The following is a 21,397-nucleotide window of genomic DNA, read 5'->3' as shown; positions in this document are numbered from 1 at the left end:
AAGAAGAAGAAGAAGAAGAAGGTGCAGTTCATGTTTGAAACTGTGGGGGGCAGTCGGAAGCAGACACGATAATGAGTGTCCCTGTGGGGAGATTCCTCAAAGAAGAGTGTGTTGACCTTTCTCCTACTCCTGCGGGTCACAGCTACACTAAGTCGGAAGGAAACTCCTGCACTGCGCCGGTATGTTGGTTTAAAGTTTACGTTCATTGTTTCATGATCTTTTTTCTACTTTTACAATGTGTCGCTAATGAAGACTGCCTGTTGTAATTTGAATGGCTTGGTAAAAATCACGTTGGTTCAAAAGGTTTGTGACTGCTTAGTGATATTTCTGACAATCTCAGCTTGTTCTATGATTCACACTCTTTTTTTTTTTTTTCAAAATCCCAGATGAATGAAATGTAATACTTTTAAAACCTTCATTGGTTCAGATAAGACATGTTGATTTTAATCACATAATATTCCCTTTAATGTGATGGGACCACAAAAATGTCATTTTCCACCAGAAGTCCAAATTGTATTTACTGGTGTTTCAGGATGAATTGCTTAATGCTGACTGGTGATGCTGATGGTTTCACTCCTGCATCATTGATGTTGTGATCCTCAACTGGAATCAACAGTTACCTCTATTTTATTTAAAAAATTTTGTAAGGTAATATTGCCTTTGTGATTTTAGTCTTTGGAGAGCCGCACCATGGGCTGGATTGGACTCTCGCAGGCCAATTTTTGGCTCGCAGGATATATTTGACAGCCACTGTTTTACATCATCTGGTAGGGGAGAAAGTATTGTTATAAGACCACTCGGGCTGGACCTCAGCACGCTTCAGTTGTAAATCATTTCAGCACAGACATTTCAGCATGCAACATCCCCAGGTGGAGTCATTGTGGCGCTCACCTTGCCTGCATGTTTATCTGGTGATGAAAGGAAAGGGATTATTAAGGATCTCCTGTCATGTGGTCGATAGCAAAGCGACTTTGCTTTTGCTGGCACTCAGTTTCGACTGAGGTATCATCTTGTCGCTGTGCTGAAATTTAAAATCATAAATTTCTTATACGAGCAACACCACCTGAAAGCAACTCCTTGGTTAACCTTGCTTTGACGGTTGCAGCAGTTTCCGCATCGAAACAACCATGTGATTAATCAGATGAGGCAGACAAATCCAATTAGGATAGTAGTATGCCTGTTGGTTCGCCTAAGCTTGCAGCTAGGTCAGGATATTTTTGTGGGTAAGTCTTCGTGAGGGAGCTTCAGGAAAGAAGGAAGGAGCGAGGTATATACGTACATGCTTAAGCAGTGAAAAAACTTATGTTTGTGTTTCTACTTGCGTCTTTCTTCTGATTGAAGCGTGCGGCACATGCTTTGTCTGGATCGTTATTGGATAATAACATTCATTTGTGTCTCATCTGAAGCGCCTGCATCATGTCCATCCTCAAGATCCACGCCAGAGAGATCTTTGACTCTCGTGGAAACCCCACCGTGGAGGTTGACCTTCACACGGACAAAGGTAGGCCTGAACGCATCGCCTCTGGCAGGCTGGGGGGGGGGGTTAAAAGGTTAAAATGGTGCTTCACGTGTTAAAAAGCAATTTTGACATAGTAAAGATTGTATGAACCGTATGGCTTCACGTCTCCATCTTGGAGTAAACGTCTGAATAATTCATGCAAATCAAATGAAGTATAGCTTTCGTCATTGTTTTTGGAATTGTCTTCATTGAATCCTGTTTGTTGTTGCTGCACCAGGCTTGTTTCGGGCAGCCGTGCCGAGTGGAGCTTCGACTGGAATCTATGAGGCCTTGGAGCTCAGAGACAATGACGAGTCTCGCTTCCTTGGCAAAGGTTTCTTCACTTTCTCATTTGGAGTTTGTTATTCTCAATGACACATTACCCGGATTTCAACAAGATTTTATTTGACCTTCATTTATTTTAACCAAGATTTATACTGTGATTCCTGCTGCTCGCCGAAAGTACATTTTTAATCTCAATGTAGTTTTCTTGTAAAGGTAAATTAATAAATTCTGCTTTTTAACTTAAAGAAAAAAAAACAAAAACGGATTGAATGTCACATCTAATGACGACCATAGAAAACATCGGTGTATTTGTGATGAGTAATCTTCAGAGTTCCAAATCATTTTTCAAAGTAAAATCAGCCTGTTATTTTCCCGTTTGTCATCTTAACATTCAGCCTCTCTCTTTTGTCCTCTTTGCCAGAACTGAAGGGGTTAGTGAGTTCCCATTGTTTGTCCTTATTGAAAATTGAAAGTTTTCATTTGACAGCAAAGCCATTAATTTGCTGGTTAATTTTAATATAATGGATTAGGCGCCTTGCATGGCAACTGCGTCCATTGGAGTGTGAATGAGCGAATGTAACTGACCATGTAATGCGCTTTGGGACTGCTCAAGCAGTTGACAAGTAATATATGAGTGAAATCCATTTAGCAAATCCAACATGTCTGTCAATCACTTATGGATGAAGTGCATGGCGATGTGACTGCAAAGCATGTTGTCTCACCAGAGTCAATAATGAGTTTGTGTTTTAAGTTTGTTTTACATTTAATCATGCATCAGTCAATAGGGGGGGGGGGGGGGGGTTTAAATTGAAACCGTAAACAGTCATTTTAAAGGTTTGTGTGTCTCTCTGATCGTCTGAGTTGCATGTTCTGCTAAATCTGCTAAGTTTCTTTATTTTTTGACTTTGCAAGTCATTTCCACGATGTTGACAGAATAATCATTGATTTGTTCATCGCAGGAGTGACACGGGCTGTAGAACACATTAATATGTTTCTTGGACCTGCCCTTGTTGGACAGGTAAGGAAATGACAGTTCTGTAACATTTTGAAGTTTTCAAGGACTTTTTCTCACGGATCTAATCCTGATGTGACTCCATCCGCCCCCTCAGGATGTGTCTGTGGTGGAGCAAGAGAAGATCGACCAGATCATGATTGACATGGACGGCACAACCAACAAATGTAAGTAACTTTTAAACACATGGAGCCGAGCTCGGATTGCCAAAGTGATCGTGTTTAAAAGTTGTTATTTTCCACACCTTGGCGCTATATTAAAGATCTGCATCCGGCTGCTTACAAGAGCGTCTCCTGTAGACCTCACTGCATTTATTTTGGATGTTTTAAGTCAGGATTGTCAAATCTTGTGTAGCTTCGTGGCCACATGCAGCCCAGTTCAATGTTGAGTGGCATGGGTGCATAGTAACTTTTGAGTAAATAATGACAACTCTGCGGTCCCCATTTGTGTCAGTGCAGAGAGATACTAAGAAATTATGAAAAGTAAATATATTTCATCAAAAATAATGGCAATTTCAACATTCATCATCTTTAAAAAACAATCAATGATGCATAATGAATACAATGAATAGACCAACCGTCATGTCTTACATGACTTAACTTGAGATTTATTTGTTTGTCCGAAGGACTGAAATCCTTTCTGCTGCTGTTTCTCTTCTGGTTCATTTTGGCCTCTCGCTCCTCAGGCAGCACACGTGCCTTCAGCATGTGTTTGAGTATTTGATCCTTGATCACCATCACTCGTGGTCAAGACGTAACTCATTGTATGTTTTTACAAATTCGCCCTTTTAGTAGGGCTTTAATGCTACTTTGCCAGCAGTGAGATATTCTGCTCCCACTGCTATACCGGAGTGATCACCAGTGAATAAATAAGAAACAGCAGGTGTAACTTCCATGCTATTTAATGTGGGCTGGATTAGGCACTTTTTTTTTTTTTTTTTTCCAATGTTTGATATGAGACTTATTTTGAAAGCTCCGTGTATCTTGTCTTTCTTCTCCCCTGTCATTCATTATTTAGTCATTTCCAAACGCTAAGAATTAAAAGCTGCTGTTAATTCAGTTTTTTTCTGCTACTTACAGCCAAGTTTGGAGCAAATGCCATCCTGGGTGTATCGCTGGCGGTTTGCAAAGCCGGCGCAGCAGAGAAAGGGGTCCCTCTGTTTCGTCATATTGCCGACCTCGCCGGAAACCCAGAAGTCATTCTGCCTGTACCAGTGAGTCCGTTTCTGTCCCACTTGATGCAGCAACATTCCTTCAGTGCACCCGTCTTTGTCTTTGAAGACGCGGGGTCTTATTGCTTCTCTTTCCGTCTCTGCCAGGCTTTCAACGTGATCAACGGCGGCTCTCATGCAGGCAACAAGCTCGCCATGCAGGAGTTCATGATTCTCCCCGTCGGTGCAAGCACCTTCAAAGAAGCTATGCGCATCGGAGCCGAGGTCTACCACAACCTCAAAAGCGTCATCAAGAAGAAATATGGGCAAGACGCCACCAATGTGGGCGATGAAGGCGGTTTTGCTCCAAACATCCTGGAAAATAAAGAAGGTAAACCTTTTGCTCACCTCATAACTTGAACTTAAGATTGGTGCGACGTGAATGTGTCAACCGGGTTCAGTTCAGGCAAAGTATGCAATTGCAATAACCGAGGCCCTGATAAGTGTTGGCGTAAATGAAACCGATTTAAAAATAAGTAAATAAATAAATAATAAGATGCTTGAATGACAGCTCACTTGTTAAAGCTGACCATAAAGAAACCACCAGCACAATCTGACAACTGATTGTGGTAATTTTGCATTTAATCAGCCTGAAATGTCCAATAGTTGAGACGGCAGAGTGTCACTACTTTTTATCCGTCACTGATTTAGTGAATATTAAAAAGCAAAATGATGCAAACGCAGCCATAGAAACCGATTTGAATGAACTGACCATTTGATGTGAACAGTTAAGGATATTTCTTTGACTTATGCAGTGACATTATGTTTATCCATGTACTCCAGGAAAATGTCTTTTCTGCCATTTGTAAATTTATAACAAACTTTGGCAAGTAACTGAAAAAGATAATTATTTTCATAATAAAATGATTATGTCCAACGTTTCCGACCTGTGTTTGCTTGATGTGAAACCCTGCAGCCCTGGAGTTGATAAAGACGGCCATAAGCAAGGCAGGCTACACCAACGAGGTTGTGATCGGCATGGATGTGGCCGCATCCGAATTTTACAGGGACGGTAAATACGACCTGGACTTCAAGTCGCCCGACGACCCGAGCCGTTACATCTCTCCCGACGAGCTGGCCGACCTCTACAAGAGCTTCGTGAAGGATTATCCTGGTAAACTTTTTTTACACATTGATATACACAATGAGACGGGGACAGAGCAGTAAGTCAGGCTAGTCATCCTCTGAAAGGGCCAGACGGAATACTGTGCTGCTGGCGAACCTTATTTACAACATCAAACATGGATTTTAACAAACTTTAACCAAACAAATCAGATTTTTTTTTCTCTCTTAAAGAAAAAAAAAAAAAAAAAAAGTGAAAAGCAGACGGCGCACTGAGCTGTAGTTCATGCTTTGGGTTGATATAAAAGAGTAATGCTTTGTCAAAACATTTTCCTGAATGAACATTACTAACATTTGTTCTTTGACTCTCACATGTGCGGCCATCAAGAATCAAAGCGGAGACTTTTGTTGAATCAGAACAGTTCTAACTTGAAAATCTTAAATGTCAAATTCTTCTTCTACTAAACTTTAATGTGATATTGTGGACAAGCACTGAGGTATTTTCATGGTTCTTTATACAGTCGACTACTGTTGAACAATCACAGTCACCAAATATTTTAACCCCTCGTGAGGAATATAAATGCGGCCTTGTCAAACTCTCCAAATTAGGCACAACAGTCACCTGTCAAGATTTAAATAAAACAATTTCACTCGAATGAAAGTTATGATAAAGCAGCATCCTCTTCACATTTTGCAGACTGAACTTTAGGTTTAGATATTAAAGGGAAATGTTATAACGTGAAATTATGAGTTCTGTGGATCAATTAACAGGCTTTGATAAAGTGATTCAGAAGCTGCATGTTTGGTATCCGAGTGTCGATTATCTCTTTCATTCCCAGTTGTGTCCATTGAGGATCCTTTCGATCAGGATGATTGGACGGCCTGGACGTTCTTGACGGACAGCACAGACATCCAGATCGTTGGAGACGATCTGACCGTGACAAACCCCGATCGCATCAGCAAGGCGGTGGAGGAGAAAGCCTGCAACTGTCTGCTGCTTAAAGTCAATCAGATCGGCTCAGTTACTGAGTCGATGAGAGCGTAAGTCAACTACGTAAACCGGTATTAATCGGTGTGGAACCGGCAGCGATCTAGCATGCTTCCAAACCAATGTCTTTTGTGCATTTACTAAATTTAATGAATCAATTTAGCTGCATTGAACTTGGTTGAACGGATGTGTGGTGACCGAAGCGACATAACTTTCCCTCCCATCAAGAAATTCCCCACTTTGGATTAGTTAGGCTGTCGTATCGGCTCCTTAAAGATGAGCTTTGTTTAAACTCAGTCCGGCAGCAAACCTTTTGTTGTTCCCCGCAGGTGCAAGAAGGCCCAGGAGAGTGGCTGGGGGGTGATGGTCAGCCATCGCTCGGGTGAAACTGAGGACACCTTCATAGCAGACCTGGTGGTCGGGTTGTGCGCTGGACAGGTGAGCCTCGCTGTAAAGGAGCGACTCCTCGCAAGATGAATGCACGCCGAAAACTGCAGCATCTTTTCTGACAGACACGAATGGCACTGACTTGTTTTGTGTATACACTCGCAGATAAAGACTGGAGCTCCGTGCCGCTCTGAGCGTTTGGCCAAGTACAACCAGATTCTCAGGTGAGCCTCCACCTTGCACATGCCCAGATATGTTCTGTTTTGTTTGTGTGTGTTTTTTCTTTTCAATGTACTGTATTGGTTCAAATATAGTATGACACCCACTTTTTATAAGGTGCATATTTAGAAAAAGATTGTGGAAACCTAACTTCGCCTTTTTCTGAAATATGAGTCATAAAAACACATGTAATTCAACAGCTGTTGTTATTTTGGGAAATGGAAAGTGGGACACAAGCTCACACCTGCTAAACGCTGCACGTTTACCAAATTTTTTAAAACTTGTCAAACAATTCCTGCTTACCCTCAGACCCGTGTACATGTACGGGCTCTTTGCTGCCATCCAAAGCTTTTGAGTTGCAGCTTTTTTTAAAGTTATTGACAAGTAATGTTTATAACAACATTTAGCAGCAATAGCTGACTTGGTGGTTTGCATCCTACATGTTGCTCTTGTTTATGAAAAGAAGATACTCTCCCTTTTTCAGAGCTTTCAGATATTCTCTGGTTATATATATATGTACAGTATATATTCCGGTTGCCTGCATAGGTTGTGTTTACATTAATCCAAATATAGTTTCCGACTGTGTTGTCTTTAGTATTCAAAAGATAAAACAGTAAGATATCAGATCTGTAATTATAGTAAATATTCAGCAAGAACTAACCCTCCATATCTTTTTTTTTTGTCTCTAGAATTGAAGAGGAGTTGGGAGACAAGGCTCGGTTCGCTGGGAAAAACTTCAGAAACCCACTGATTTAATAGAGTCTCCAAGAATCTACTGCATGAATGAACAGCACCCTGGCTAACAAGATAAAGCACATCCGACGGATAACGATGAACGTAGATTTACTAATGACTTTCTGCAACTGTGAGAGTTAATAATATCTTAAACTTTTTTCAAAATGGAGAAAATGAATAGAATTTAACTTAAGTAACGGTAATTAAACACTTAAAAACTGTATTTAAAAGCTGCACTTGGAGTCAAATAAATGTCGTTGGTGACAATGTGCTGTGCGTTATTTATTTCCTTCTTTTCCCTCTGGCCTTCTCATGAATAGGATTTTGCACTGATAACTCAAGATTGGGAGATTTTCTTTTTTCCATCTGAGTTGACCAAGGTTTTCCTGTGGAGTGAGAATATTTGTTTGAGGGGTAATGACATTTTATCACTGTTCTGAACGGCAGTCCTTAATTAAACTGTGTGACGCCCAAAATGAATCTTGGGAAAGGGTGTAACTTTGAGAAGAAATTAAATAAATGATATCTCATTAATAGTTGTCCAATTGATTCTTGAGTCTGTAAAAGAAAGGCGCTTTATCAATCCTTTTATTATGTGGTCAGGCATCATTATTATGATGCAAGTCGACTGAAAGTAAATGAGGCTTTCTATGAGTAAAAAAATATAGAAATTGTAGAAAAACAAAGATATCGGAAGCAAATAATGGAGTAAAAAACAGTAAAATAAAATAAATACAACACATACCCTTTTTATTTATACCATGCAAGCACTTTAGTTTATATAATTATGCAATATTACTTTTATGAACATTAGCAATAATGGTAGACTACATTTTGACTTTACCTTGATTTTTTTTACTTAAAATGATATTGAGACTTTATTAGGGTCCGAGTTAACAACAGAGGATTCATACAGCCGACGTATTAAAATAGTGAGGGTTTGTAGTAAACCTCTGACCAATCGGCAAACGGCTCCTCAAAACCGGACCGTTCCATGGTCCTGAGTACCCCAACGGAAGGGCAACGGAAATCAAATAAATCTCTATGTGAGTTTACTTTTTTTCCCAGGCACAGTACAAATAGTTTTCCATTTTTCCAAAATTGTGGAGGGGGATTATGGTGTGGACTTGTTTTGCAGGAGTTGGAATCGACCCCTTAGTTCTGGTGAAAGGAACTTTGAAAGCTTCAACATTTAAAGGCAGTGTGGACAAGTTTCATGCTTCAAACTTTGTGGGAAGAGTTCGGAGATGGGCTCCTTCCTGTTCCAACATGGCTGCACACCAGCGCACGAAGCAAAGTCCATAAAGACATAGATGAGCAAGTTTGGTGTTGAAGAACTTGACTGTCCTGTCCTCCACAACCCGATAGTGTTTAACCTCACAAATACCCTTCTGGAAGAATGGTCAACAATTCCCTTAAACACACTCCTAAACCTCGTGGAAGTCTTCCCAGAAGAGTTGAAGCTGTTATAACTGCAAAGGGTGGCTCTGCCTCGGTTGGTGGAGTGGGTTGTGATGGCTGCAGGATCGATTCCCTATCTGTCCATATGTCTAAGTGTCCTTGAGCAAGACACTAAACTACAGCTGCTTCCATTGGTGTGTGAATCAGTGAATGTAATTAATTATGAAAAGTGCTCTGGGTACTGCTTAAGTGGTGGAAAAGTGCAATACAAGTGAAATCCATTCATAAAGGGTGGACCGACATCATATCCTGTGGTTTAACAATGGAACGTCACTCAAGTTCATAAACATGTCAATGCAGGTGAGCCAATATCTTTGGCAATATTGTGTATCCATCCGTCTGAACAGCTTTTAGTGTCAATAATGTGGTGACATTGTAAACATAACAGTGCCTGAATCAATGCGTCATAATTACATTATTGATCAAAAATCAATATTGTGTATAGATTTTATCACCTCTGTAATATGGTTTATAAAACCAGGAGGGGGGGAAATATTCCCATATGATATCAAATAAGAACTTGTCCAATTACACTTCTACTGTTAATTATTTTCCCCCAATTAATTACGCGTGTATAACATGTATGTATGTATGTGTAACTATTTATTGAGGCACGTGTTCTGGTATATTAATTCAAATGTAATCCTGTTAGGCATGAATCAAATGGATCGCGAATACAGGAAAGCGGTAAATAAAAGGAGTGTGTGTGGGATTGTTTTTCCGTGCTGGTCAATGTGCAGCTTTACATAACATGTCTAATATCCGCACCGCACCGGAGCGCCGCGCACCGGGGGATGATGTTTGATTCATGGCCGCCCGTGCAGCAGCAGCAGCGGCGGCGGCAGCGACGGATGAGGAGGAGGAGGAGGCTCCTCGGGCTCATCAGCTGCTGATCCGCGGCACATGCTCAGTTATGTACACCCCGACAACTTTGAAGGCTTAGCTGTGGCTGCTGAGGTCATTGCTCTAGAAAACACACACACACACACACACACACACACACACACACACACACACACACACACACACACACACACACACACACACACACACACACACACACACACACAGAGCGAGTCCCTCCACTTACACCGCCTCCATTTTGAATAGCCATGTAATAGGGGATTCGCATACTTGGGTTGTGCGTGCGTGCGTGTGTGTGTGTGTTTGTGCGCGCGCGCAGCGCGGGTGTGTGTGTGTATCGCCCACTGCGCTGCGTAGTGTCAACAAGCCACATCCAAACATCCCTCGACATGGACGACCTGTTCAGCCCGCGGAGGTAACTTCACCGCCGTCCTCCCTCGCGGTTCGCCCGGACTTTGGGCGTCTTGTCGGCGTGTTTCGGGGGGTTTCGGCGCCGCTCGGGGAGGTTTTCGTGTGGAATTATCGGAGTGTCAGTGGTCACGAAGTTCGTGTCTGGCTAACAAGCTAGTAGCCAAATATCGCTGTGACGGTCTCGTTAGCAGCTAGCCGCTCCTGCTCACTTTTCTATTTCTCTCCCTGCACGCTGAATAACGTGCACATGTACATTTTCACACGGACGTTCAAGATCGGATTGGCGTTAATTGTCGTCGGGAAGTCGTGTGTAATCGCTCGGCTGCCGAATTCCCGTCGGAGGGTTTTTGACGCGTACGATTGCACGGGTCAGGACGGAGCGTTGCGTGCTAACTCGGGGGTTTAACGTGGATTTCGTTGCGCACTGAGGTTGGCCAGCTTGTGTTCGGCTGTCAGCACGTTAAGGATCTGTGAAGGAGCACACACTGTTCTCGTAATGGTGACCGTAAAAATTAGCAAGCTCGCGTGTGATTGATTGACAGTGTTTTGCGGTCGCGCGAGCGTCGGATTTCATTCATGTAATATAAGGAAACGTCGCGGGTCGCGGCGGAGATTGGCTCCCGGAGGTGGAGGGGCGGGATGTTGTTCTTCTGCTGCCGAAATCAGTGTGCAGGCAGCGGGAGGAGGAGGAAGAAGAAGAAGAAGAAGAAGAAGAAGGAGGAGGAGGATGAGGAGGCTGCTGCTGATCCCACAAGTCATGCACATATTGATCATATGTCTGTGCGCGCGATGCGTCGCGTTAATCATCCATTAAATAATCAGAGGGACTCGATGCGCACAGTTTACGATCTGAAAGCTCATGATGACGATCGACATGTCTGTGTTTGTTTTCAGGAGCTTGAACAGCACCCAGGGCGAAATCAGAGTGGGGCCAAGTCATCAGGTACAGTTTCATACTGTTGGAAAGGGTTTCTTTTTAACAATGGAGAGAAAAATAAATAAACACGCACAAGGAGAACATGCAAACTCAAAACTCACAATATTCTCCATATTAGAGTATAATGCAGAAATTACTCTGAAATTGACTGCATTACAACTATTTTATATGCATCTTTTATACAAAACGTTTTATATGTCTATTACTTTTAGTGAACTGTCAATGCAATTAAGAGCTGAATATTTCGACTTTATTCTATTGTCTTTGTTTTTTTTGGGGTTTTTTCCGATAACTCCAACTTTTAAAATGTAAATAAAGTAATCACTGTATTTTCATGACTTAATTAATCACCATCAAAGTACACAAACAATGACTTGCTAAAGAGTCCGTATCTTGTTAACAGTTTTTACAAATCGTGACATCAATGTTTGATCATTTACACTCTAGGTATAGTTCCATATTTTCAAATAGACAATTTAATCTGGTTCATTTTGCTTTGGGGAATCTGGATTTCTGAGGCAGCTCATGTACCAGATCAGATGGAGCCAGAAGCTGCAGGCACTCATGACTCATAGGGCTTTCTTCCATGGCCCTAAATAAGATACTTTGTTGTTCAGGAAACACGTTTGCCAGCAAAGTGAGTGGTGCTGCCACTTAGTGATGGCTTCTGTTAAATTTTACTCCACTTGGTACATCTCTTATTACATTTCTATACATTTACATTTCCTGCTGCGAGTGTGGATAAGCAAAGCTGAGGTCTCCGAATCTAAATCACATTTGACACAATTTAGATCAATCACAGTGCCTATAGATCAAACGTTAGGAATAAGTAGGTCACATGCCACGTTTGTCCCTGTCAACACTCAGTATGAATTATGAGCCAGTTTCTGAAAATCAATAAATGATTGAATTTGCAGGTGGTCAGAGGTGGAAGGTTAACTTATTTAAAGAAACCTCACCAGACCGTAATATGTTTTGCTTCTGCTGTCAGTTTGCTTCCTAAATGTAAATAAGGGTTTCCAACTTTTAAAGGAACCTTGAAAAAGTGATTAATAGGCACACAGCTGTTTTGTTTACAGCTTTGCTTTTGCTGCAGGCAAAGCTTCCTGAGCTGCAGCCACGGCCTCCACCTGCTTTACAAACGCAGACCGAGAGCGAGGAGCTCATGTGGACGCCCGGGGTCAATGACTGTGACCTTCTCATGTACCTCAGAGCTGCCAGGTCAGTGTCAGGGCATACTCTGATTTAATGTACACATGTCTGCATACGATTGTTCTGTATTTATTTCTATGCCAAATTTACAGCAATAGATTTTTAATAATGCCATTGAATACACTTTATAATCATCTATCATGATCTTGCCCAACAACAAAACAGACAAATGTACAATTACTTTTTTTGTCCATTGTAGTTTTGTTATGGTACACTTAAAAAAAAAGAAAAGAAGAAGAAGCCTTTTTTACGGCCATGAGTAAGACCCAAACTAGTATTACTTCTTCTTTTTCTAACGGTCATTAAAAGTACCACACAAGAGGAAGTACATGTAAAACAAGCCAGTCTTTGGTTGCCAGTGTTCTTAACCTACTCTGAGTTGCCTTCCATTGAAGCCTAAATCATAAATAAATCATTTCACAGGTGTGTTTGTATTTGTTTTTTCAGACAGTGTTGGACTGATTAACATAATTTTTTCAGCACGTCGTGGTCAATGACCTCAATAGACAAGCTAATGTACTCATCTGAGGTTTGACATGCTAAATAAGTTCCTTCATTAGGTCACTGGGCTTATTGTAAACGTTGCATCACGCAAGAAAGGTGGCTTGAAGCTAGAAATGGGGATTTGGACAAACTATTGCAAAGATTTAAATAGAAACGCTCCCTCAGTATTGATTTCACTCTTCTAAACCTGGTTTTGTTTTTCCAGGAGCATGGCAGCATTTGCAGGCATGTGTGACGGTGGATCCACAGAGGATGGATGTTTAGCAGCCTCCCGGGATGACACCACTCTCAACGCTCTCAACATGGTACGCCGCTCAAATCTAAATGGTCCTTCACCAGCATATGTGAGAAACAACAACAGTGTAATGTTTTAGATGTTCAAATGTATAACCTCGTTTCTCACCGTTAGCTCCATGCAAGCCACTACGATGCCGCAAAAGCTCTCCAGCGCCTGGTGAAGAAGCCTCTACCCAAACTTATTGAAAAATGTTGGTCGGAAGATGATGTGGTGAGTGTTGAGGATGATTCAGTACAGGGTGTAGGTACGCCTTAATGTTTAAACTTTTCACTTTATCAACAGTGCAGGTAGATCGGTATTTTCTTTTAATAGCTTCATCAGTTTCCGGTTAAAAAAAAGTTGATTTCTTTTAAATTGGAATGAAGAGTTAATTTACAGAGATGATAAATCCCTCTGCATAGAATGATGGTAACACTACTTGATCTGCTTGAATGCTCTTCTCTCGCAGAAACGCTTCATCAAAGGACTGAGACAATATGGAAAGAACTTCTTCCGCATTCGAAAAGACTTCCTTCCTAGCAAGAAGACTGTAAGTATACTTTTTGGTTTTTGTGCACCGTCAATGATATAATGCACACAATGACCTTTTGCCGCTGTGTTATTCCTAAACGTCTTTGTTTTTTGTATCAGGGAGAGCTGATCACGTTTTATTACCACTGGAAGAAAACTCCAGAAGCTGCAGGCACGAGAGCTTACCGGCAGCAGCGCCGGCAGCCGTCTTCTCGTAAAGCAAAAACCCGATCTGCAGCTGCTCCTGTAAACCCTCCTTCTCGAAATTACTCAGGTGAGCTCCTCCGTGTGCAGCTCAAAGTGATGTGTGCGTGTCGTCTGAATTTTGGATTAGGTCAGCGATATTCGTGTGGCTCAAACTGATTTCATTCGTACAGTGGACGCCAGCTCTGCCAGCGAGGATGACCTTGACAGTGAAGACAGTGAACAAGACGTAAAGAGCTGCAGCCACTGTGGTACAACAAGTGAGTTTTAGGCTGAGTTTGTGTTGTATCCCATTCAGTGAGAAAAGTTGTTTCTGTGGACGTTTTGTTTTAGCAGAGACGGCACTTCGAATCGTTTATTGAACTTGGACCATTTACCTTCCACAGGTTCTAAAGATTGGCACCAGAGTGGACGGCACAACCCTTTGCTGTGCACGACTTGTCGCACGTACGAAAACAAGCATGGGTGTCTGCCGCCCGCTTCCAAATCTGCAAGCGGTTCATTCATGTTTAAACCTGTTAAAACAGAAGAAGAGGTGAACAGCAAGCATGGCATGAGGACACGGCGCAGCAGAGCACCTGTAAGCCCCAAAGACACATTAATTATTAGTCACGTTTCATTTACAAGAGAGCCTTCTATTAATATATTATGGGGGTTTTTTTTCCCCTTCTAATCTCTTTATATTAAGCTTTTACATATTAATATATTCGTAAAGCACAGCCAAACAAAATGGCCCAAAAAAAAATAAAAATACATGAATGAGTTAAACTAAACCTGAACAAAATCTAGAAGATGAATGTTGGGACGCACCTCCTGTTATTTCCATCGTCCTCATAAGCAAACACTAAAATCTGGCCTTAAACATAGTGTTTTTATGAAATTATTTAAGATTATAGGATCAGGTAAAGCAGCTATTTTTAAGCTATGTAGTGTAGTTCTATATTTAGACTCATTGGCCTTGTTTTGGGGGTAATTTTTACTTTCCTTCTTAAAGCAGTTGTCATCTTTAAGAAGTGGCCACAGGAGGCTCACTGGCTCCCCACCCAGTGAGGATCAGCAGTCCAGTAACCAGCCATCTCCCAGCGGACCGATCTCAAGTTCTTTAAGATCGTCCTCTGTGGATAATAAGAATGACTCCACAAAGAAAGCAAGCAAGGACAAGGTGAACCTGATGTGGACATTTCACATACAGCTTATAGGCAGGTCTTATATCAACAGCTTGTTAAGTTTTAGGGTTTATGACTGTCAAACTGTTTCTGCAGAAGATAAAAGAGGAGGTGACATTGCCAAAGACGTCGAAACGTGTACGGGAGACTCCTGCTCAGGAACCTGAGGAGCCTGAAAAGGCTACACCTAAAAGGCCGAAGACACAGGTGAGAAAACCAAAGCACAAATATTTTTGATCACGTCTGTGACCAACATCGGTTTTTCAAGTTGGTGAAACTGGATAAACAGACTGCCTCCAAATTGAGAAACAACTCATGTTTTGTGTTTCTCCTCAGGATCCACAGGGCTCACGGTCAGAGGGAGAGGCCGAGGTAGAGGAAGAAAGCTCTTCAGAAAGCCGCAGCGCTCAAGATGATGGCAGCAGTGACACCAAAGACATCGATCAGGACAACCGCAGCTCCTCTCCCAGCATTCCCAGCCCTCAGCAGGGCAACGAGAGCGACTCCGACTCATCGGCCCAGCCGACCGCTGTTCCTTCAGAGCCCGTCGCCCCTGCAGCAGTGTTGGCTGATACACCAGCCCCGCCGGTCCCTCTTCCTGCTCCCCTCATTCCCCCTCAGCCAATACAAAGCATGCCCACTGCTGATACCACGCAGAGCACCCCTCCTTCTTCTCCAGATGCCCCTCAGCTGGCTGCCGGTCAGTCTGCCGCCACATCGGCCACCAACAGCCAAGCGCAGCCCGTCTCTCACTCCCTCTCTGGTCCTCCTCCGCCTCCCTCCACTCTGGGCCAGGAGTCTTCCCTTTCCCCGGCATTTCAAGTCCCTCCTGCGCTCAACGCTGCGCAGCCTCTGCAGCCACATGGCCCCTCGACTCAGGCCCCACAGCGACCCTCACCCTTGTTTAGGGAGGCACCACTCTCACAGCCTCCTCTGTCTGGCCCCCAAATCAAACCCCCTCCCACAACCCCCATTCCACCTTCGCACAAACAGCTGCCACACCAGTCTGCTCCACCTTTTCCCCAGATGCCCTCCAATCTCCCCCCTCCTCCTGCTCTGAAGCCCCTCAACTCTCTGCCCAACCAGCACCCTCCAGGTGCCCCCCCGCCTCCTCTGCAGCTCATGCCACATCCTCTGCCAGTACAGTCCCTCCCGACTCAGCTTCCAGTGATTTCTCAGGTGCCGACCCATCCTGGAAAAAGCATGACTTCTTCTCACTCACCTGCTGCTTTAACACCCTCCCCAACACCCTCTGCTATTGGCGCCGTCCCGAGCCTGCAGTCGTCCTTTCCACCCCTTCCTGCCCGACCCTCGCCCAACAGTTCAGCAACAGGGTCACAAATTAAGATCAAAGAAGAGCCAGTGGATGAGGTGGAAGAGCCCGAGAGCCCCCCTTCTCCACCTCGGAGTCCGTCGCCAGAGCCCACTGTCATCAACATCGCAAGTCATGCCAGCCAGTCTGCACGGTATGTTTAAAGTCGTTTTTATAGAACTGAAATGTGGTGCGAGATGCTCCACCACAGCTGTTTAGTATAGATAATAAAGACATGATGTGACTGCAGATATGAGACTTGACTAAACAGATAAACCATGTTTGTGGTTTTATGGTTTTATGGATTTTAACAAGCAAAGTATACTCACGTCAAGCTGGATATCCAGTCATGTTGGGATTATTGTACGACCCTAAACAGTTGATATTTCAGTTCTAAAGCACTTTATATCGAGGTTAACACATCTGATATGCTCATTAGTTTGACTTTTAAATCTACAAAGGTAGAGTGTACACAAATCATTAAGCTGGTGGACGGTCAGATAAGTTGTTTCCATTTCCACATAGAAAGTTCAAATTCAGCGAAACTGTAGACCATTAACTTGAGTGTAAGGCTAAATGTAATGAGAAGTGACTGTAAGTAAGAATTTAACATGCCATTCCGAAATGTTGTCTTATTGCTCCTTATTAATGTAAAGCAAGTAGATGATGAATAAATGCTGCACTTAGTCCATGGTAGGATTCTGAAGATTTGCTTCTTGTGTTTTGTTTGTATAACATAAAAGCTCCTCGGCCTTGGATGAATCATGGTGTGAATAAAGCTGATGGCTCATGCCCATGAATGTACATCTGCTTTTTCTCTCAGGTTCATCAAACATTTGGATCGTGGCTACAACTCGTGTGCAAGGACAGACCTTTTCTTCACTCCTCTGTCGTCCTCCAAGCTGGCCAAGAAGAGGGAGGAGGCTGTGGAGAAGTCGAGGAGGGAGGCTGAGCTCAGCGCTCGGCAAGAACGCGAGAGGGAGAAAGACCGAGAGCGAGAGCGAGAACGGGAGGCAGACAGAAACGCCGTGAGTGCAACTTTTTTCTTTGTTTTCCAACATCTGCACACGGTGTATCGCATTTCGTGTTGAATCACACATCGTCTTCGCTTACAGAGAGCCTCCACCTCGTCCCACGACAGTCGTATGAGTGAAGTGCAGATGGTGGTTCAAAGCCACGGACGCCCCTCCTTCGAGCAGCAGCAAACCACCGTCGCAGCCGTGCCCCCCTACATCGGACCAGACACACCCGCTCTGCGAACCCTGAGTGAATACGCCCGGCCCCACGTCATGTCGCCCACCAACCGCAACCATCCTTTCTACGTGTCCCTGAGCCCTGGGGACCCGTTGCTGGCTTACCACATGCCTGGCCTGTACGCGGCTGAACCGAGCCTGAGAGAACGTGAGCTGAGGAACCTCAGAGAGAGAGAGCTCCGCGAAAGAATGAAGCCGGGCTATGAGGTCAAACCTCCAGACATGGAGACCCTGCACCCTTCAGCCAACCCCATGGAGCACTTTGCCAGGCATGGAGCGTTGGGTCTTCCCCACATACCCGGGCCTCCCCACCACTTCGCACCTTTTCACCCGGGGCTGAACCATCTGGAGCGGGAGAGGATGGTGATGGCGGGACCTCAGATGCGCCCGGAGCTGAGTTACGCCGAGCGCCTCACTGCAGAGCGGCTTCACGCCGAGAGGATGGCTTCCGTGGCGGCCGATCCCGCCGCCAGGCTGCAGATGCTCAATGTGACGCCGCATCATCACCAACACTCTCACATTCACTCCCACCTCCACCTTCACCAGCAGGACCCCCTCGGTCAAGGTCAATCAGTTCTTGAGCAGTAATTCTCCTGACGCTCTGAAAAATACCCACATTGACCACAAGTCTGCTTCCTCCTCACAGGTTCAAGCCCACATCCTCTGGTGGACCCCCTGGTAACGGGGCCACGTTTGGCCCGATTCCCTTTCCCAGGAGGTCCCATTCCCAACCCTTTACTCAGCGAACTTCCGCATGATCATGAGATGCTGCGCCATCCACTGTTTGGTTTGTAACCTCAACTCTTGACGCTGTTGCAGACCGGAAGGTCCGCGCTGAGGTCAACTCAATCGGTTTTGTATGGGTGCTCCTCACAGGCGCTGCATATCCACGAGAGCTACAGGGTCCAATTCCTCAGATGTCTGCTGCTCATCAGCTCCAGGCCATGCACGCCCAGTCTGCAGAGCTGCAGAGGATGGCAATGGAGCAGCAGTGGCTGCACGGGCATCACCTGCATGGAGGCCCTCTACCCAGCCAGGAGGATTATTACAGGTGAGTATTTATGGTGTCAATTATCACTTTGTGTGGCTACTGCATGCACACAAGTAGCCCCCAAAAAAAGAAGAAGAATAAATTCCACCAATTATTAAACGTAAAAATGTATTAACTCATTAATACAGCTGTGAAATAAATATCTTATACTTGTTCCATTATTCATGTTTCCTACCTTATTATCTATGGACTCAATAAAATAAGTGAGTTTTATGGGTTGAGATAAGAAGTAGTGTGAAAATCTAATAATACACACATATTAAAATAGTTGTTCATTATGGTCATCAGAAAAAAAAGGTGACATCCACTGAACACGGTTGAATGTTTTCTAAGCTTTTTGAGCTAAGACTAAAAAATTTACTATTCTCTGTCTGGAATAGGCTTTTTTTTTTTTTTTTTTTTCTTTTTTTTACATGATTGAAAATCAGTTTTCTCTGTAATTTTAGTGTAATTACACGCCAGCGGAGTAAACATAGTTCAGGTGAAATATTCCACCGCCGGCAGCGCAAAGTCTTTACTTGTCTGTGTTTGTTCTTTTAGCCGCCTGAAGAAAGAAGGTGACAAGCCATCTTGATTCCCAGGTGGCGCACACCCTGAATCCCCACACCTATACTCAATACTGTGTACTTTTGAAAGTGTAAGAAAATATTTTGTGTGTCATTTTATTTGTTTTAATATATTTTAGAATAATACTTGTGGAACTTTATGTGCATTCCTTGTTCAGCACTTATTGGGACTGTCAAAGTCCGTCTGAGTTTTTCATATCACCGAAAAATTTATACCAGTTTTATTGTCCGGATGAAAGGCGGTCTTGCCCAACGACGGGCGATTCAAAGTCACAGGTTTTCTCGAACTGGCTGTTGAGAGGTTTCGTATTCAGTCGTATGAATTTGCTAAAGTACAACTCTTATAAAGGATATGAAAACAGACCGACTTTGGTGTTGATTTCAAAAACCCCTATAATGATTTCTGAAAGATTTCCTTGTACAGAATGACATTTAAATCAACGTGTGGATGATTGTAACGACCTAGCATGACTCTCAGTCTCCTCTTTTCACCGAACTAGAGTAGCAAGTTGCATTGTGGTGTTTAGACTTTGAAGCATAATCGAGGTTGGATCCTAAATCAGCTAAATATTTGATTAAATCTTAAAGTTTTATATTTCGGAATATCTTTTCACAATATAACCGAAGCTTTTATTCACTCATTTTTTTGAGACTGTAAATATTACATGGTCACAATATTCTATATGAATGAATGCTATTGATTTGTCAGTAGATGTGGACACTTGACCTTGATTCCGCACGACAGCAGTAAATCATAAGCTAAATACAGTATAGTATTATAAGGATGGAGCATTAATAATTGGACCATGATGTGTCTCTTTAAGACAAAAGTTTTATCCCAAATGTGTATTTACATTGTTTTAATGATCTAATTGAATATAAACTCAATCTTAAACACTTGTTTTCAACAACTATGTTTTCACAAACTGCCTAAATTCAGTATTTATGTGATAAAGTATGAAAGTGTATCCATGGCATATTTATTTCAATAAATATTTCTGCAATGACACCTTGTTTTCTTTCGTACTTCCTGAAGCCGCAATTTCTTTCATCTTTACTGTATAAATAACAAAATGAATGAGGTCTGGATGGATTCAACCTACTCTGCTTACTGCGTCCTCTACTAAATTGTAGTTTATTATAGAAGTCGTTTCAAAGTCATGAAGCAGAGAGAAGCAGGAATTATTCGTGTTTTTATAGTTTGCTCAAACCTGCTATGAGTTATTGTGTTTTCATATGAAAACACTTGCAGCTACTATACTGTTTGTTTCTCCGGTGATCTGAAAGCCACAAAGTGAACACTGGCTTCAGCCTTCCAAGTTGGCCTTCAAACAAACAAACAAAAAAAAAAAGTGGTATCCACGGGTTCTTTGACTAGATTAGAGCCGTCAGCACCCCGTTGGCTCCATTTTGCCCCCTTTCATATCTTTTTACATGTTGTCGGGTGTACCTGTTGAAGTGGCCCGGTGAGTATTCTGCAAAATATTTTCTTTATCAATACTATGAACCTCACGTTGGATCACGTATCGTATTTTTTTTTTTACCAGCTAAGAATTGATCACCGGCTCTTTAACTGTATGAAGTCGTCCTAACAGCACCAGGAGTTGCTCAAATCAGTTGTGATGTGCAGCGATGTGTGATGTGATGTTCCATTTAAAGTCCTCCATGTCCTGTGAGTTCACCCATTTGTCCGGGCACCGCAGTATCTTTACTAATGGATCAAGACTTGCTTTACAGACCACATTCACACTGGGTTTGCTCGTCGGTGCACACCAGTCACACCTGGGCTTGTATTAACATGTTAAGTGTGTTGACACGCCCAAAGTAATGGCCATTGCTGCTTTATAGACACTTTGATTTGTTGGGTTCAGCTTTATTGGTTCACCTGTGGTTTGTCTACAAAAGGGTTACCAACCACATTTTCTGTAGAAGAACGACTCCCTTTCCTGCTCCGGCAAAAACCAACAGCTTTTGCACTCGTTACCTTGGACAAAGAAGAAAGTGAAATTTTTATGGTTTTATTGGATTAAATAACTTAGCAGCACAAAGTCAGCAACATGTATCTCCCGATGAGAAAGTCTGATATGTTCTGACTTACAATACATTCATCAAAATAACAGCAACAAGAGGATTCATGAATTCTATTTAGGCATGTCAATGATTTCAAGCGACTAACACTTTTTTTTAAATCTAGATTTATATTTGACAACATAATTCAACAGATCTTTTGCTGGTCTTTTGACTGTACAGCA

At 42.9% G+C, this 21,397-nt stretch overlaps 2 protein-coding genes across 6 annotated transcripts; both read left to right on the top strand.

Moving 5' to 3' along the window:
• Positions 1-23: 23 nt before the first annotated feature.
• Positions 24-7,929, top strand: eno1b (enolase 1b, (alpha)). 4 transcript variants are annotated; one of them, XM_080462550.1, is made up of 12 exons: positions 24-179; positions 1,407-1,501; positions 1,737-1,832; positions 2,743-2,801; positions 2,893-2,962; positions 3,875-4,008; positions 4,114-4,336; positions 4,922-5,119; positions 5,907-6,108; positions 6,385-6,493; positions 6,608-6,666; positions 7,351-7,928. In XM_080462550.1, exons 2-12 carry the CDS (start codon positions 1,417-1,419, stop codon positions 7,415-7,417), a joined length of 1,302 nt encoding a protein of 433 aa, XP_080318676.1. In that variant the 5' UTR covers positions 24-179; positions 1,407-1,416; the 3' UTR covers positions 7,418-7,928. The 4 variants fall into 4 exon arrangements, with proteins under 4 accessions (XP_080318676.1, XP_080318678.1, XP_080318675.1 ...); XM_080462552.1 differs by having other exon boundaries at positions 142-303; XM_080462549.1 differs by lacking the exon at positions 24-179 and adding an exon at positions 980-1,223 and having other exon boundaries at positions 7,351-7,929.
• A 1,991-nt stretch (positions 7,930-9,920) lies between these two features.
• Positions 9,921-20,154, top strand: rereb (arginine-glutamic acid dipeptide (RE) repeats b). Of its 2 annotated transcripts, none has more exons than XM_080462533.1 (17): positions 9,921-10,136; positions 11,027-11,075; positions 12,166-12,290; positions 12,991-13,090; positions 13,195-13,293; positions 13,532-13,612; positions 13,714-13,867; positions 13,971-14,057; positions 14,184-14,377; positions 14,792-14,959; positions 15,060-15,170; positions 15,300-16,429; positions 17,099-17,303; positions 17,391-18,093; positions 18,175-18,315; positions 18,405-18,579; positions 19,120-20,154. In XM_080462533.1, exons 1-17 carry the CDS (start codon positions 10,111-10,113, stop codon positions 19,151-19,153), a joined length of 3,582 nt encoding a protein of 1,193 aa, XP_080318659.1. In that variant the 5' UTR covers positions 9,921-10,110; the 3' UTR covers positions 19,154-20,154. The 2 variants fall into 2 exon arrangements, with proteins under 2 accessions (XP_080318659.1, XP_080318660.1); XM_080462534.1 differs by having other exon boundaries at positions 9,972-10,136; positions 14,795-14,959.
• Positions 20,155-21,397: the final 1,243 nt, after the last annotated feature.

Source organism: Lipophrys pholis (genome assembly GCF_963383615.2).
Source record: "Lipophrys pholis genome assembly, chromosome: 4".
Classification (NCBI taxonomy): Eukaryota; Metazoa; Chordata; class Actinopteri; order Blenniiformes; family Blenniidae; genus Lipophrys; species Lipophrys pholis.
Note: the sequence above shows the minus strand (reverse complement) of the source record. Positions and strands in the feature narration are given on the sequence as shown.